The sequence below is a fragment of the Marmota flaviventris genome, chromosome 17 (genome assembly GCF_047511675.1).
Source record: "Marmota flaviventris isolate mMarFla1 chromosome 17, mMarFla1.hap1, whole genome shotgun sequence".
Lineage (NCBI taxonomy): Eukaryota > Metazoa > Chordata > Mammalia > Rodentia > Sciuridae > Marmota > Marmota flaviventris.
Window position 1 is genome coordinate 34837255 of NC_092514.1, and position 16603 is coordinate 34853857.

General features: G+C 48.5%; 2 protein-coding genes across 6 annotated transcripts; both read left to right on the forward strand.

Annotated features, from left to right (window-relative positions):
- The first annotated feature begins 13 nt into the window (after positions 1–13).
- Rab34 (RAB34, member RAS oncogene family) lies at positions 14–3948 on the forward strand. 2 transcript variants are annotated; one of them, XM_071603221.1, is made up of 10 exons: positions 14–166; positions 381–472; positions 2100–2168; positions 2248–2349; positions 2437–2501; positions 2635–2686; positions 2966–3047; positions 3121–3211; positions 3335–3442; positions 3524–3948. In XM_071603221.1, the coding sequence occupies exons 1-10, from the start codon at positions 113–115 to the stop codon at positions 3589–3591; spliced, it is 783 nt and encodes a 260-aa protein (XP_071459322.1). In that variant the 5' UTR covers positions 14–112; the 3' UTR covers positions 3592–3948. The 2 variants fall into 2 exon arrangements, with proteins under 2 accessions (XP_071459322.1, XP_027780281.1); XM_027924480.3 differs by having other exon boundaries at positions 2103–2168.
- A 2356-nt stretch (positions 3949–6304) lies between these two features.
- Positions 6305–15697, forward strand: Proca1 (protein interacting with cyclin A1). 4 transcript variants are annotated; one of them, XM_071602952.1, is made up of 5 exons: positions 6307–6742; positions 12374–12460; positions 14342–14474; positions 14752–14910; positions 15000–15697. In XM_071602952.1, the coding sequence occupies exons 1-5, from the start codon at positions 6652–6654 to the stop codon at positions 15652–15654; spliced, it is 1125 nt and encodes a 374-aa protein (XP_071459053.1). In that variant the 5' UTR covers positions 6307–6651; the 3' UTR covers positions 15655–15697. The 4 variants fall into 4 exon arrangements, with proteins under 4 accessions (XP_071459055.1, XP_071459053.1, XP_027780335.1 ...); XM_071602953.1 differs by lacking the exon at positions 6307–6742 and adding an exon at positions 7252–7341; XM_071602954.1 differs by lacking the exon at positions 12374–12460 and having other exon boundaries at positions 6305–6742.
- The last annotated feature ends 906 nt before the right edge of the window (positions 15698–16603 follow it).

Consider the following 16603-nt stretch of genomic DNA (forward strand, 5'->3'; position numbering starts at 1 on the left):
ATAGTCGGGACCCCTCGGCCGCGGGTGATAGTCGGGTCTCTACGGGGCCGGGCCGTCGGGTCGGATCAGGCCTCCGTGCCTTCTCAGGGTGCCCCGCAAGTCCGCAGGCAAGATGAACATTCTGGCGCCGGTGCGGAGGGACCGCGTCCTGGCGGAGCTGCCCCAGGTAGGCGCCTGGGCCACGTCGGGTTTCTGGCTACTATAGGGCGTGGGCCGGGAATAGGCGGCACCAGACCAGTTAGACAACGGCCCAGCCCTGCTGCCCAGCAAGGCCTGTAGCTTCTGGGTGATCCGCTTCCCACCCCACCCCCACTCGAGTTGTTTGGTTGCGGGACTAGAGTCTGGAGTGGCTGAGCCCCATTCTCTTGCCTGTGTTTCAGTGCCTGAGGAAGGAGGCCGCTTTGCACGTGCGCAAAGACTTCCACCCCCGCGTCACTTGCGCCTGCCAGGAGCACCGGACAGGCACCGTGGGGTGAGTTAGGGATATCCTATACAATGAAAGAAAGACCCCCCCAAAAAAAAACCCTGAAGACATACCAAATGTACACCACTGCACTCGTGGGGACCCATTTCAGTCCTGCCAGCTAATTGTTAAGCCTGCTTTCCTCCCAGCATGTTTTCCTCACAGGGTTGTTGTGAGTTGTAGGAAATGGGGTTGCTGGATTTCAGGTGTAGAGAAGGTATTCAACATGGAGAAATGGTCACATACCATCCATTGAACCCCAGGGCAGGGACCAACGCTGCCTAATGGGACAAGTCTCATTGTGGATTTAAAAAGGTTAAATAGTAGGGGGCTGGAGTTGTAGCTTAACAGTAGAGCACTTGCCTCATAAATGTGAGGCACTGGGTTCAATTCCTAGCACCACATATAAATAAGCAAATAAAATAAAGGTCCACCAACAACTAAAAAACATTAAATAAATAAATAAATAAAAGGTAATAGTAGCTCTGCGTGGTGGTACCTGGAGGCTGAGGCAGGAATATCACAAGGTCAAGGCCAGCCTTAGCAACTTTGTGAGGTCTTTAGCAACTTAGCAAGACCCTGTCTCAAAATAAAAATAAACAGGGCTGGGGATGTAGCTCAGTAGTAAAGCCCTTGGGATCAATTCCCAGTACCCCCCCTCCAAAAAAAAGGAGGGTAATACTAATGAGTTGCCATCATTAAAAGAGCCTTTTTCTGTGTGGGAGGCAGTGTGTTGGATGCTATTGTCTTTTTTTAAACTGGGGATTGAACCCAGAGGCACTTTACCATGGAGCTACATCCACAGCCCATTTTCTATTGTACTTTTTATTTTGAGATAGGATCCTGCTGAGTTGTTTAGGGCCTTGCCAAGTTGCTGAGGCTGGCCTCAACTTTTTTTTTTTTTTTTCTTTTTAAAAATATTTTTAGGGCTGGGATTGTGGCTCAGTGGCAGAGCGCTTGCCTTGCACCTGTGAGGTACCAAGTTTGATCCTCAGCACCACATAAAAATAAATAAACAAAACAAAGACATTAAAAGAGCCTTGTATAACTAAGAAAAATTAAAAAAATAGTTTTAGTTGTAGATGGATAGATCGACACAGTACCTTTATTATGGTGCTGGGGATTGAACCCAGTGCTTCATGCATGCTAGGCAAGCGCTCTACCACTAAGCCACAACCCCAGCCCTGGCCTCCAACTTTCAATCCCCCTGCCTTAGCCTCCAGAGCCACTGGGATTACAGGCATGTGCTACATGCCCAACAGTTGCTACTGTCTTTTATCAAATAGAAAACACTACCACTAAAGATGGATTCTGATTTAAGAGATGTTAAAATGGGGAGAAGATGTAGACATTCCCTAGAATATATGACATAAATCTCATTTTAACCTTCATGACAACCCATTAAAATATATGTTAAATCTCCACTAATCAGTGTTGAAATTGAGGCTCAAAGGGGCTTAAGTAACTTGTCCAAAGTCACATGGCTACTCAGTGTTGGGGGTGTAGCTCTATGGTAGAGAGCATGCCTAGCATGTACAAGGTCCTAGGTTTAATCCTTATTAAAATAACAGAACAGGAACAAACCCGTTAGGGTAAAAAACTGGTGTTCACTCATCCTGTTCACTCTTGTGTTCAGCAGATTTAAGATCTCCAAGGTCATTGTGGTGGGGGACCTGTCAGTGGGGAAGACTTGCCTTATTAATAGGTAAGAGTGCTGGGCAGGGTGGAGTCACGCCTAGTAAGATATGCTGGGCTATAGGTCAGAGCATTGGATGTTTCCTCAGGTTCTGTAAAGACACCTTTGATAAGAATTACAAAGCTACAATTGGAGTGGACTTTGAGATGGAACGATTTGAAGTGTTGGGTGTCCCCTTCAGTCTCCAGCTGTGAGTAATTCCTTCATCCTTTCCAGCTATCTTGCCCCAGCACCTATAACCATGCCCCCACATTCCTGGGTTCTGCTCTTCCTCCAGTTGGGACACTGCCGGTCAGGAGAGGTTCAAATGCATTGCCTCAACCTACTACCGTGGAGCTCAAGGTAGGGACTGGGCCATATGGGGCAGGTGGGTCTAAGAGTGCTCCTAGAATCTGATCTAGAGTGTGGAAGGTGGGGGGATTGATCCAGTGGTGTCTTTCTTGTCAACCTGGGATTGTTTCTGCCATTCTTCCAGCCATCATCATTGTCTTCAACCTAAATGATGTGGCGTCCCTGGAACATACCAAGTATGTGAGGATGCTAGAACACAATGGGAGGATCGGGGAAGGGAGGGTGGTCAGAGGAGAAGAAGAATGCATCTAGGGGGCGCTGAAGGTATAATTTAGTGGCAGGGCACTTGCCTAGCACAGGCAAGACCCCAGGTTCAATCCCCAGAACAAGTGGGTATTGGAGGGGCAGAGAGAATGCATCTAGGATCAGAGAAATAAATTAGGCATATAAATATATTGGTGGGAGGAATCTGTCAGGCTCACTCATTCCCCATTCCTGTCCACCATCTGTGGCAGGCAGTGGCTTGCTGATGCGCTCAAGGAGAATGACCCCTCCAGTGTGCTTCTGTTCCTCGTGGGTTCCAAGAAGGACTTGAGTGTGAGTGTGCTAGTGGGGGGACTTCCCATCTTGGTGATGGGACCCCCCACATCTAACTCTAACCTTCCTGCAGACTTCTGCTCAGTATACACTAATGGAGAAAGATGCTCTCAAGGTGGCCCAAGAGATTAAGGCTGAATACTGGGCAGTCTCATCTCTCACTGGTGAGTGGAGGCTTCAGGCTTTCTATATTCCTGCCCACCTGTCCTCTCACTCATATACCTCTAGCTGTGCCCAATGCCTCAGACCTGGCACTGCCACTAAGCACCCATCTGCTTCCATGTCAGGTGAGAATGTCCGAGAATTCTTCTTTCGTGTGGCAGCATTGACATTTGAGGCCAATGTGCTGGCTGAGCTGGAGAAATCTGGGGCTCGGCGCATTGGAGATATTGTCCGTGAGTGTCCACCTGGTTGAGGGTGGCAGAGAGCCAGGGGAACTGCAATCCCTACTTCACATATTTCTCATCCTTCTTTAGGTATCAATAGTGATGACAGCAACCTCTACCTAACTGCCAGCAAAAAGAAGGCCACATGTTGTCCCTGAGGGATGAGGAGACTATCCAGCGACTGCCCATCCCTGGGGCATTGTATCCCCCTGACCCACAGAGCTTGACCCCTGGACATTCACACAAACTTTCTCTAGACCAAAGAGCTGCCCCTTAGTGGCAGTACCCCTCCAGAGGGGTAGCTGGGACCATGCTAGTTACTACCTGTTCCCCAGGCACCATGCCAAAGACTGGATCCCCTTACTCTTCTGGGGGCTCTCCAGGGTGTCCAGCAGTGGGAAGTGAGGCAGCATCTCTGCTGCTTTTGCTCTGCCTGCTGGGCCCTTTGGGTATGAGGATGCCTAATGATTTCAGACTTATACTGTGCCTTATGTATTAAAATCTCTTTGTTATTAGCATTTTGGAGGCTGAGTCCTTTGCTGGTGATGCACAATGTAGAATGAGCCAAGCTATATAGTCACTGGGGACTAGAGTCCCCTATGGGAATTCTGGTCAACCCTAGGTAGGATTCAGGGCTTAGGTAGGCTGAGACCTCATATAAAAGATTTGGGGAACTGACTAGACTCTTACTATATAAGTTATGGCTGGCTTTGAGAATTCTTTCCTGGCTTTGAGAATTCTGTCTCCCCTAATGCCTCCCATTCCAAATTTCCATCATTGGATTGGTGTGTGTGTGTGTGTGTGTGTATGTGTGTTGCCTGTCTTGTGTTTGAATTCTTGCTTCCACTTTCACTAATGATGAAAGCACAGGCAAATCATCCTCTGTGCTTCAATTTTCTTACCTTATAAAGTGGGGTTAATAATGCTGAATTCATGATGTGATGTGAATAAATCACTAACATAGACATAGAAAGAACTCCAAAATCTTAATTATTAACTTGTCCCCTAACCCCCCTGTACTGGGGATCAAACTCAGGGCCTAGTGCATGCTAGGTAGGTGAGGTAAGTGCTCTACCATTGAACCAGTCCTCTTTATTTTGAGATGGAGATTCACTAAGTTGCCCAGGCTGGCCTTCAACTCTTTATTTCTTTTTTTTTGTTTGTTTGGTACTGGGGATTGAACTCTTGACCACTGAGCCACATCCCCAGCCCTATTTTGTATTTTATTTAGACACAGGGTCTCACTGAGTTGCTTAGTGCCTCACTTTTGTTGAGTCTGGATTTGAAGTTGCAATCCTCCTGCCTCAACCTCTGGAGCCACTGGGATTATAGGAATATGCCACCAGGCTCAGCTGGCCTTGAACTCTTGATTCTTCTGCCTCAGATCAGCCTCAATCTCTCCAGTAGCTGGGATTACAGGCTTGTGCTACCAGGCCTATCTAACTATAAACTGTTATTATATGGGAGATGGCCACCAGCACATTGCATGTAATCCCTGTGACTCTGGAGACTGAAGCAGGAGAAGCACAAGTTCAAAGCTAGTTTCAACAACTTACCCAACACCTTAGTGAGGCCCTAAGCAGCCTCAGCAATTTAGCAAGGCCTTATCTCAAAAAATAAAAAGGGTTGGAGATGTGGCTAAGGAGTTGAGCACCTGCCCCCCCCAGTTCAATCCATGATACAAAACTAACAAAAAAACTATATATGGGGAAGAGTGACCAAGACCCTGGCTCTCTGTTGACATCTGACCTCAAGTCAGATTGGCTGAGAGTATTTCAGATATCCAGGCCAACAAAGGGGGACATGAGGACTAGTGTCATCCTGAAAGGCCAAGGAGGATGATTCAAACAGATTGTTTCCCATTCAGCATGCTCGTTCCATTTCCACCCAGCTACACTCTCCAGGAAGGGTTGGCTGTTCTCACACACCTCCTTCTTCCTGCTTCCCCTTCCCTGCTGGTCCTAGACTCTAGAACTACAGTGAGGAGAACTTGGGCAACTGCCCTACCCACTCAGGACTTGGGTCTGGAGGATGACCCTGGCCAGAAGAAAAGGTTTAAATACCATCTTTTCCCATCCTCTCTGCCCTTTGAGGCACACTGTGGCTTTGGAAGATGGTGCCCGAAGAAACTAGGAGGTGTGGTGTGTGGAATGTCTGAGGCAACTCTGATCTGCACACTGGACTATAATTGGTTTTTCTCACACAACACTGGGCTCCTCAGCCTTGCCTTGCACAAAGTCTGTTAACTCTGTGCGCAAAGCCCGCTGTTTATGCTGTGTGGGGTGGGGGGAATTTCGTGTTCTGTACAATGTATGAGGGGTGTGTGCATGTTGTGTAAGGTTTGTGTGTGGCGAGTGGATTTTCTGAGTTGCTGTGTGTGATAAACATGTATACTGTGTAATGTATGTAAGGATGTGTTACTTGGTTAAAGTTACCATGAATGCAGCCTGTCCTACTCTCAGGACCAGAAAAGACTGGAATACAAGCCAACTCTTTATTGGTCAGTTTGGTAAGACCTGGTTCTCCACCGCAGCTGGGAGGAACCATTGAGGGGTGGACCTGGGGTGGTCGAGCTGAGTGACCCTGAGGTTGGGCTGCCATAGGGAGGATGGGAGCCATCATGTCCTCCAAGAGTCTTTGGCAGGGAGAGCCTGCCTCCTGCCCGAGCCGGAGCGACCCGGGAGAATCCAGGATGCCAGCGGGGAGAACTGGGTGCTCTGAGGCAGGCGGGCAGGGGCGGGGCTAAGGGCTGCGGCTGGGCTCTCATGGGCGGGGAGGGGCGGGAGGGTGAGGTTCCGAGAATGGCTGGGTCGGGGCCAAGAGCTGGGCTACGGTCTCGGGCGGCGCTAAAGTCTGGGTCTGGAGAAACTAGGGGTGGGATTGAGGGCTGGGTCTGTAAGGTAAAGGCCTGAGGTAAGGGGTTGGCTGGGGGGTGGGTAACTGGCGTTAAAGGTGTGACAAAGAGGTGTCTGGGAGGAGCGGAGGCCCCGGATGAAGAACGCGGCTGACGCTTAGACCCCGGCGGGGAAGACAACGCAGCCAAAGGCCGGGAGGGGGGAGGCGGGCGGGGGGACTGGGCAAGCATGAGGCGGAGTTAGGGCCTGAACTGGGGCAAAGCTGAGACTGGAGCTTACGACTGGACAGAGGGTTCCGCCAAGCTGAGGTTCGAGGTTGGACTCCACAAGCAAGAGTCCCGTGGAAGAACCAAGCTGAGAGCGATGTGGGTCAGGACGACACTGACAATTGAAAGATGGACTGAGGGAAAGACTGGCTGCGAGACCCACGCCTGGGACAAAAGCGAGAGCAGCGGTAAGGAGGTGCGGGGCAGAAGATCAGGACGTGCCTCAGGGGCTGGCTTGAGGACCCTAAGAAGGTATAGAACCGGAGGTTGGGTCTTGACGAGGGAGGCGGGGCCAAAGCCTGGACTGGGGCGGAGTTAGAGTCGGGGCGGGCTCACGTCGAGCCGTGAACCAATGATCCTAAGGCCCTAGAGGCTTGCTAGCGGAATTGGCGGGAGCCAAGGTTGGAAGGTACGGGTGCACTGAAACCCCAGGCCCAGGCCGCCGCTCTTGAGGCGCTCGGTTTAGCTGGAGCCCAAGGTCCATTGCCCACCCAGGAGCTGGGGCGAGCGGTTCCATTGACCTTAAAGGCGGGAAGGCGTCTGTGGCTTCCACATGTGACATCACAATTGCCTCTAGATGGGGGCGGGGCCGGGAGGCATTTCCTAGGAGACCGGGCGTACTGTCCCTCCCTTGTTTTCTCCTCTTCCCTCCTTTCCTTATTCCTTCCTTCCTCCCTCCCCCTCCCTTACCCTTTCGGCTGCTCTGGTGCCAATTCCTTGTGCCTCTAAGGCCGGGGAGCTCTTCGGCCCCAGGACCAGGAGGATACTTTACAAATGAGCATCATATGTGAGTTGAGTTAGGCCTCTAATTCAGATTAATGCCCCACCAAGGAAGAGACCAATAGCAACACTTTTTCTTTCAAGCTATCATCTCTCCTCATTCCTTAGGAGTTTTTTTTTGTGTCTAACCACAGCACAGGGTCCAGCTGTTGCAGGAGCTGTGGACTACTGCTTCAGTAGGAGTTGTCCTCTGTTTTCTGTGGGACTAAAGAGCAGTTCTCAGATCTGGGGGTGTAGCCCAAAGGTGCAGTGCTTGCCTAGTGTAATACAGGAGACCCTGAGTACCAACTCCAGCACCGCCATAAAGAGAGAGCAGCCAGGCGCCAGTGGCTCTTGCCTACAATCCTGGCTGTTTGAGAGACTGAGGCAGTGTGAGGACAGCCTGAGCAATTTAGCGAGAACTTGTATCAAAATAAAAATTAAAGGTCTGGGGATATTGCTCAGTGGTAGAGTGCCCCTGGGTTCTGCCCACAGTGTGGGGAAAGGGGAGAACTTGTATCAAAATAAAAATTAAAGGTCTGGGTTATTGCTCAGTGGTAGAGTGCCCCTGGGTTCTGCCCACAGTGTGGGGAAAGGGGAGAAAAGAGCAGATTGCCTTTCTCAAATCTGAGTTACTTAATTCCTCTCCCACTTTGGCCTTCACCACTTCCAGAAACAAGTGATAGTTATCAGGGCTTGTTGCAGGGAGTTAGTGGAGAATAAACAGGTTCTTTCATGATGACTCTGGATAGAGCAAGCCCAGTGAAGTTTAGAGCAGAGTTTGATCCTGATCTAGACTTACAGAGAGGAATTAGCAGTGTTGGAGTTGAAAAGCAGCTGTTGTAGGAGGTGAAAACAGATTTTGGATAAGGAGCTGAACTGGTTTTAAGAATCAGCTATGGCTGAGTGCGATGGCATATGCCTATAATCCCAGCGACCTGAGAGGCTGAGGCAGGAGGATCATAAGTTCAAAGCCAGCCTCAGCAACTTACTGAGGCCCTAAGCAACTTAGTGAGACACTAAGTTTATTTTTTATTTCTCTCAAAATAAAAAATAAAAAGGGCTAGGAATATGGCTTAATGGTTAAGCGCTCCTGGGTTCAAACTCTAGTTTAAGAAAAGAAAGAAAGAAAAAAAAAAAGACTTGGCTGTGGAGTTCATGTTTGTGTCTCGCCCAGCTAACAAGTAGACAGGGCTGAAAGAATGCAAGCTATGTAGCTGGGAAGAACTGGGTTTGAACCCTACTGCTGTCTTCTATTAGCATATCTTTTGGACTATTAACTTATCTCTGAGTCTCTGTATCCTCATCCATAGAATTCAGAATCAAAGTCTCCCCTGCTCCTGTTCCTGTCCCCACTATACAGAGGATCAAATCCAGGGCCTTATGCATTGCTAGGCAAGCACTCTAATATTGACTATTCCCAGTCTCCAAAGGCATCTTTTTTTGGTATTGAGAATTAAGGCCCACGGCTCTTTACTACTGGGCTATATCCCCAATCCTTTTTATTTTTATTTTTTTGCAGTGCTGAGAATTGAACTCAGGGCCTTATGCATGCTCAGCAAGAATTCTACTTCTGAGCCACAGCCCCTAGCCCTTTAATTTTTTGAGACAGGGTCTCACTAATTTGGGCTTCAAACTTGTAATCTTTCTGCCTCAGCTTCAGGAGTTGGCAAGACTTTAAGGGCATATTTTAAAAGCTGTGTGCAGTGGCACATGCTTATAATCCTAGTGACTTGGGAGACCGAGGCAGAAGGATCACAAGTACCAGGCCAGCCTCAGTAACTTAGACCCTGCCTCAAAATAAAAAATAAAAGGGCTGAGGATGTAGTTTAGTGGTAGAGTGCCCCTGGCCCCTGGATTTGATCCCCAGTAACACACACACACACACACACACACACACACACACACACACACACACGGCGGGGGAGGCATTTCCTAGGAGACCTGGGCGTACACACATACATACAGCCCAGCTCAGAACTTGTCATTGTGAAGGTGTGCATCCTGAGTAAAGTATTTTCCTCCAGAAAAGCCCCCAGTGCGGTTGGGGATGACACTTAGTGGTAGAGTGCTTGCCTAGTATGTGTGAGGCCCCAGGTTTGGTGTCCAGCACCTCCTTCCCCCATGGACAGCATCTCCAATCCTCTTTGTGGCTCCAAAATGGGTTTTTCCTATTCTCTCACGTATTCATTCAAGTAATATTTTATTTTTTGGTATTGGAGTTTGAACCCAGGGTCATTTAACCACTGAGTCACATCCCAGCTATACACACACACACACACACACACACATATTCACACACATATTTTTGAGACAGGGTCTCAATAAATTTATTAAGGTGCCTCGGTAAATTGCTGAGGCTGGCTTTGAACTTGAATCTGGATTACAGGTATGTGTCATTGGGTCTGGCTTAAACTAACATTCTCTAAGCACTTTCCATGGCTCTGTGGCAGATGAAATATGGGCCTTGTTTTCAAGAAGCAAATACATGAATGTCACAAGTTCAAATTATGATAGTAGGTTAAAGGGGCAAAAGGCATATGTGACCAATTCTTTTTGGATAGCATTTTCCTTCTCAAGATGAGCAGGTGTTTCTCGGAGATTATATATATATATATATATATATATATATATATAATTTTTTTTTTGTAGGGGGATCGAACACACAGGGTTACTTTACTACTGAGCTACATTCCCAGCACACCCCCCTTTGTGTGTGGTGCTAGGGATTGAACCCAGGGCCTCACGCATGCAAGACAAGCACTCTACCAACTGAGCTATATCCCCAGCCCCCCAGCCTTTTAATTTTTTGAGACAGGGTCTTGCTAAGTTGCTTAGGGCATCAATACATTTTTGAGGCTGGCCTCTAATTTTTGATCCTGAGGCCTCAGCTTCCCAAGTTGCTGGGATTACAGGCATGTGCCACCATGCTTGGCTTTATTTTTTATTTTAAGACAGGGTCTCACTAAATTGCTGAGGGCCTCTCAAGTTACTGAGGCCAGTTTTGAACTTGCAATCCTCCTGTCTCAGCTTCCTGAGTCACTGAGATTACAGGCTAATGCCACCATACCCAGTTGAGTTTTAAGATATTTTGGAGAGGTGTGCATGATGGTCCATATCTGTAATCCCAGTGACTCAGGAGGCTCAGGCAGGGGGATTGCAAATTCAATGCCAGCTTTGGAAATTTAGTGAGACCCTGTTACAAAGATATTTTGGGAACATCCAAGAGAATATTGGTTGTGCATGCTCAGGAAAGCAGCCTGGGGTTGGGGGTATAACTCAATGGAAAACACTTGCTTGGCATGTGGGAAGCTCTGGGTTTGACCCAGTACCACCAAAAAAAAAAAAAAAAGAAGAAAGAGAAAGGAAAGGAAAGAGACAGGTCTAAATTAGAGACCCAGATTTATTTTTTGGTGAATGTTGAAATCAGAAGTGGATGACATTTTCTAAGATAGACTTCTAGACTCTTCTGAGGAAGTAGCCAAAGACAGAACCTGGTAATCACCAATATAATGGGTATAGCAGAGGAAGAGAAGACAGCATGGGAGGCATGAACTGAAGAGTTAGTTGAACAAAGAGAAAAGGTAAAAGGGAACTGTCATGGAAACCTAAGGAACAGTGTTTGCAGAGATTGATTGGGTCAAGTGAGAATAAGGCCAGTGGGCTCTGCTACTAGAAAACTGCTGGTGACCTTTGCCTAGGCTATTCTGATAAAGGGGCAGATGACTGTCATGTTGTAGGTGGCTTAATTGGAAGAAAAAGACAGGAGTCATTGAGCTCCCTGAAGGTAGGGCCTGTGCCTGGTGCCTATTGGAGCTATGCAATACAGGTCTGTTTAATGAATGCACAAATAAACTTGGGTTGAAAAGGAAAAGGGGGAGCGCTAGGGTTGTAGGTCAGTGGTAGAGCGCTTGTCTAGCACATGTAAGGCACTGGGTTCAATACTCAGCACCACATAGAAATAAAATAAAGTGTATTGTGTTCACCTACAACTAAAAAATGTATTTAAAAAGAAAAGGAAATGGGGGAATATACAGGGGTAGGAGAAACCGGGTTGGTAGAATGTTTTATTTAAAGATGATCATAGTTTGCAAGGGGGGAAAATAAAAGCCAGTAAAGAAAGTGATGTTCTGGCTCAGAAGACCTAGGTTATTGATGTTTGGGTAGGAAGAATTGATGGGGATGGGGTAGAAGCAGTCACAGAAAGGGATTGTGAAATTATCTGCTTGAGAGGAATAGTAGTAGTAGTACAAGATTTTGAAATAAGTGCTTGAATTTATTCATTCTATCCTTTTAATAAATTCTGAGTATTTTGGGGGTGGGGTTGTGGCTCAATGGTAGAGCACTTGCCTACCATGTTTTCAGAACTTTTCAGGAAATGTTTGGTAGATGAATGGCATGGGGAGGGGGCTGTTGTAGCTGCTGCCACTCTATACCTGGCACCACATAAAAACAAATAAAGGTACTGTGTCCATTACAACTAAAAAAAAAAAAAAAGATAATAATAAAAATAAATAAATTCTCAGTACTTTGCTGTGGCAAACAGGAGCTGACCAGGGACCTATAAAAGGATGACCAAGTGCCACTGAAGACTTGTTGAAGACCCTAAGCAATCAGCTTCTTTTCCTTAAGCAGGGCTCCAATTTAGTACCTCAAAGGACAAAACTGCAGTTGAGGGTGACGCTTAGTGTCTAGCGTGCTTGAGGCGCTGGGTTCTACTCCCAGCACTACAAAAGTTGGAGGTCTGCCCAGGGACACTCTCTGACCAGGCTCCACACTCTTGAGAAAAGTTCTGGAGCTGCCCCTCCTTGCCTAGACCCCAGCCCATTCCAAGTAATTTCCTCAGGTAGCCCTTGTTCTGTGCTCCCTGCTCTATCTACATCTCTCTTCTCACCCCACTCCTCAGCCCCTTGGAGCTGGGACTGTTCTTTACCTTTTAAATCTCTGCATCTCCAGGAAGTAACTGGGCCCTGACACCCAGAACTTCTCAGGAAATGTTTGATAGATGAATGGCATGGGGAAGGGGCTGTTGTAGCTTCTGCCACTCTGTTCTCTCTCAGATATAAACAGGTTACCCAGCTGGGAGAGAGGACATCTGCTGGCTTGTGTAGCATCCAGCACTGATGCATCTACCTTATCTTCTGAAGGTGGGTTCAGGGGATCTTTGGCTCCAGGGGTCTTTGCCACCCCTGATTTGGGAAAGATGACACGCTGGCGGAGGGAAGGATGTGGTTGGTCCTGAAGCAGGAAGGGAGGGAGGTGTTTGGTCCTGATGGGGTTACCCAACTGCCCATTCTTCATTCCATGTCAAAGAGGCCCCTTTCCTGTATAGAGCATGTTATGGTACAGGAATATTTTTAACACATGTGAATTGAATCCCCCTACCCCAACAACCCTGCAAATAGGTATTACCACAATCTCTTTTTGTGAATAAGGAAACAAAGACTCAGAGAAGTAAAATTTTGCCCTAGGTTACTCAGCTAGTAAGTGACACACTTGAATTTAGGCTTGTCTGACTGCAAGTTCAAGTAGGGCATGTGCCACTATGCTCTCCTTTGTTCCAATTCAGCAGTGCCAAAGAAACCTGAAAAGGGGATGTTTCAAGGTCATGTCATTTATATCTCCCTTAATATCTCCTAGGGTAGAGAAAGGGTATGAGAGGAGCAAAGAAGGACACCAAGTGGGTCAGGGGAATGGTGGGGACCTGGGAGCCTCATAGCCTTGGGGGGGGGGAAAGAGAAATGTGGTAAAAGCCTACTACCATGGTCTTATCTCAAGCACTTTATGACCACTTGGACTTCTATACTCTTAGTGTGGGTTAATTACTGAATTCCTGGTGGGGACCTGCATAAGGTCTCACCCAGTTCCACCCTTTCTAAGAGCTGGATAAAGGCACAATCCTTGTGGCTTGTTAATGGGGGCTAGCCAGCTACAGTGACCCCTGCTGTGCTGCCTTGAGATTCATCCATGGAACCCACATGGGTTGTAGCCCATTATAGAGGAACCTACAGTAGGTCCCTTGTCCTCTGTCAGGTTGGGGAGACCTTTGGCTTCTGAACTGTGAGACATATGGAGCCACATGGAATGGCTTATTTTTTAGACAGGGCCAAGGGGAGAGCCAATGGTGGACTGGAGCCCTAGGCAGTGTCAAACTCCATAGCTAAGCATCAGAGGAAGAAGTGTTTCCAGCATGTTTCCCAGCCCCAGGTCCCACTCCAGCATCTTCTCTCTGTGCCCTAGGAAAGGGGGATTTGGCATCTGTAATGACTAACAGGATGGAGGGGCAAGGCTAGGGTGGGTTGCTCAGAATTCTGTGGTTCTAGGGGCTGGGGAGGAAGAATGGGAACTTGAGTAACAGAGAAGAATATAGTGGGATGCTGGAGATACAGTAAGAAATCAGGAGGCAGAAGAAAAGAAGCGTGTGGGGGAGGGAAGTGGCCACAAGAGAGGGATGAGTAGAAGGATCAGGCAAGGGCCATGCTGCACAGTTATCAGGCCTCTGTGCCTCACCATGGCAGGCCTTGGGACTGGAGTGTGTCAGAGATCATGAGGGTCAGGTGGAGGCTGTCTGGACCTAGGCAAGAAGGCACAGGGACTGAGGTGATGGCTGTGGGTTCTGATTGCGGCCAAGGCTCTATTCTGCCATAGCAAGAGGACCTTGCAATATCTGGCACATTGTGGATTGCTATGGAGGGCCCTGGAGGGTAGATGGGCTCCCATGGAAGGAGGGGAAAAGGAAGAAGTATGGTGTCACAGAACAGAAAGGGAGACTGGGGAGGACCTCCTTCATACCAAATGTAGCACCACACATTTTTCAGGGAGTTTGTAGGGGCTTCATGTAGTGGATGGTGGACAGGGCAGTGTTGGGGCCGGTGGTGACTACTGAGCAGGCTGAAGGACTGACCCTCTACCAAAGTAAAACAGTTCAGGGTGGGAGTGGCGATGAGAACAAGCAAGTTTGGTAAGGGCTTCTAGACTGAAGTGTGTATTTTGTGCTGTCCGAGTGACCCAGAATCCTCCTCTCTCAGGTGAAGGCAAGGAGACTGACAGCTGCTGCTGGAACCACAAGCAGTGTGCTGGGCACATCATCCACCCCTTCTCTGACTATGGCCACCGCAACCTACACGTACATGCTGTCAGCCACTGCGACTGTGATTCTAGGTGAGGATCCCTTCTTGAAGGAGAATCATGGCAGAACCAGGTTCAAATTTTCATTGTGGCTCCCTACTTTAGCCTTAGATTTCCCTCTTCAGCTTTGTATGCTGCCAGCCCAGACCTAGCTTATAAAACTTGCTGTGCTCCAAATGTAATGGGGAGATCTTTTGGCAGTCTGGGCCAAGTCTGGAGGAAGCCCACTATGCCCTAGCTTGGTCCCTCTGGGCCCTTGGGGAGTTGTGGAGATGTGTGGGAGTCAGGCTGAGAGTCCTGTGTGTGGCAGGCTGAAGGACTGCTCAGAGAAGACAAATAGCAGCAGCTCCCAAGACACGGGCCCAACCTGCTCCCGTGATGTGGAGTCAACCGGCTTCAACATCATTCAAAACCCTTGCCTTGAGTGCATCCCAGAGGAAGAATGTGTGGAACGATTCTGGTATGGCTGGTGAGTGCTGGCAGGCTAATGGGGAAAGGGTTCCAGAGAGCACTGACCCCCTCCCTGTCAACCTTCTGTTTTGGTCCCCTTCTTTCCAGGTGCAAAAGCTATAGGCCTGTTTCTGTAGCAGTGATCCACCATCCCATCCACCATGAATGTGGGGCAGATGACCTAAATGAAGAAGAGGAAGAGGAGGATCAAAGTAGGCCTCCCATCCCAACTCAGGTGGGACCCACCACAGCGCCCACTGAACCATGCACCAGCACAGTCACTGGGACCCCTGACTCAGCAGCGCCCATCACCATCTGGCGCTCTGAGAGCCCCACAAGGAAGAACCAGGACATCAAGGTGATCAAGAAGATAAAGAAGAAAAAGGAAAAAGACAAGGAGGAGGAGATGACAGATGAGAAGACAAAGCTGAAGAAAAAAGTCAAGAAGGGCAAGTTGACTAAGAAGAAAAGCCCAATGAAATCAGAGTCTGCACCTCCAGACTTGAGCCGAACATTAAGCCCAAGAATGTTGGCCAGGATGTCGGAGTCCAGCCCAGAAAGCCCAGAAGACCTGGAGAGTGAGGATAGTTACAATGACCTGGGTCAGCAAGAGCCCTCCAGTGACGACATCGTAGAGTCATCATCACCCAGGAAGAGAGAGAAATGCATTGCCCATGTCAAGAAAAACAGGGGAAAGACCTCACCAACCAGGAAAGTGATCAAGAGGAAATCTCCCCCAGTGTCCAACCCAAATCTCAGTTGAGGCCAGGGTGCCCAGGGTGAAGAATAAATGCCATCAAGCCTGACACTGACCCGCTCTTGCTTGTTCTCTCCCTCTAAAAGGGCTACTTTGGGGGGAGGTGGTGGGCCCTGGGTGTACTAGAATGAAGGGGCTGGGGGTTACAGGGATTTTGAAGGGCAATCTGGCTTTCAATGAGGAAGTCCATGGGGAGGTGGGTGGGAGGAAAAGGCAGGGGCATAGCACTCTTTCTTCCTAACATCCTAGGACCAGTTTGGAAGAGTACGTCTAGATGGGTTGGGGGTGGGAGGATTGTGAATGAAGAAAAGTAGAGAGAGGGAATTCACTAAGTCTGGGCAATAATGGTCTCGTTCTGACTCCTGCTGAACCCCCAAGTAGCGGGGGGAGAGGGGAAAGCCTCCATCTCTCAGCACTGACTCAAAGTTGTGAGATGAAGCCCTTGTGAAGAAACAGGGCAATCAGGAGCACAGAACAAAAATGGCAGTGGGAATGTAGGAAGGGACAAGAGTCACTGGCTGGCTGGTCCCAATTAGTGGGGGGAGAGGGGACGATGGGAAATGGCCTCTTCTGGAATGTGCCAGCTCCTACTTCCAGGTCCTTTGTGACTATAAACAGATGAGTTGGGGACCCATATTGGGGCAGAAATCTCTGACTTGCTTAGAGGTTGTCAGAGACCAGGGCCTAGTTAGGAAAGTGGAATAGAGGGAGCTGCAGGGGCTCAAGTTGAGAAACTCAGATTTACTTGTGGCCTTTTATCTATAAGCCAGAGAAGACTCTGGCCCAGTGAGGAAGCTGTTCAAGTGGAGTAACAGCAAACTGACATTTATGAGGTGTCAGGCACTGGGGCTGAGCAGTTCATACTGCCCCAGCTTGGTCCTTATAGCAGACTGATGAGGTAGGATTCAGAGAAAGCAAAGCCAGTTTTAAGACAGCAGGGATGGCACAGGTTACA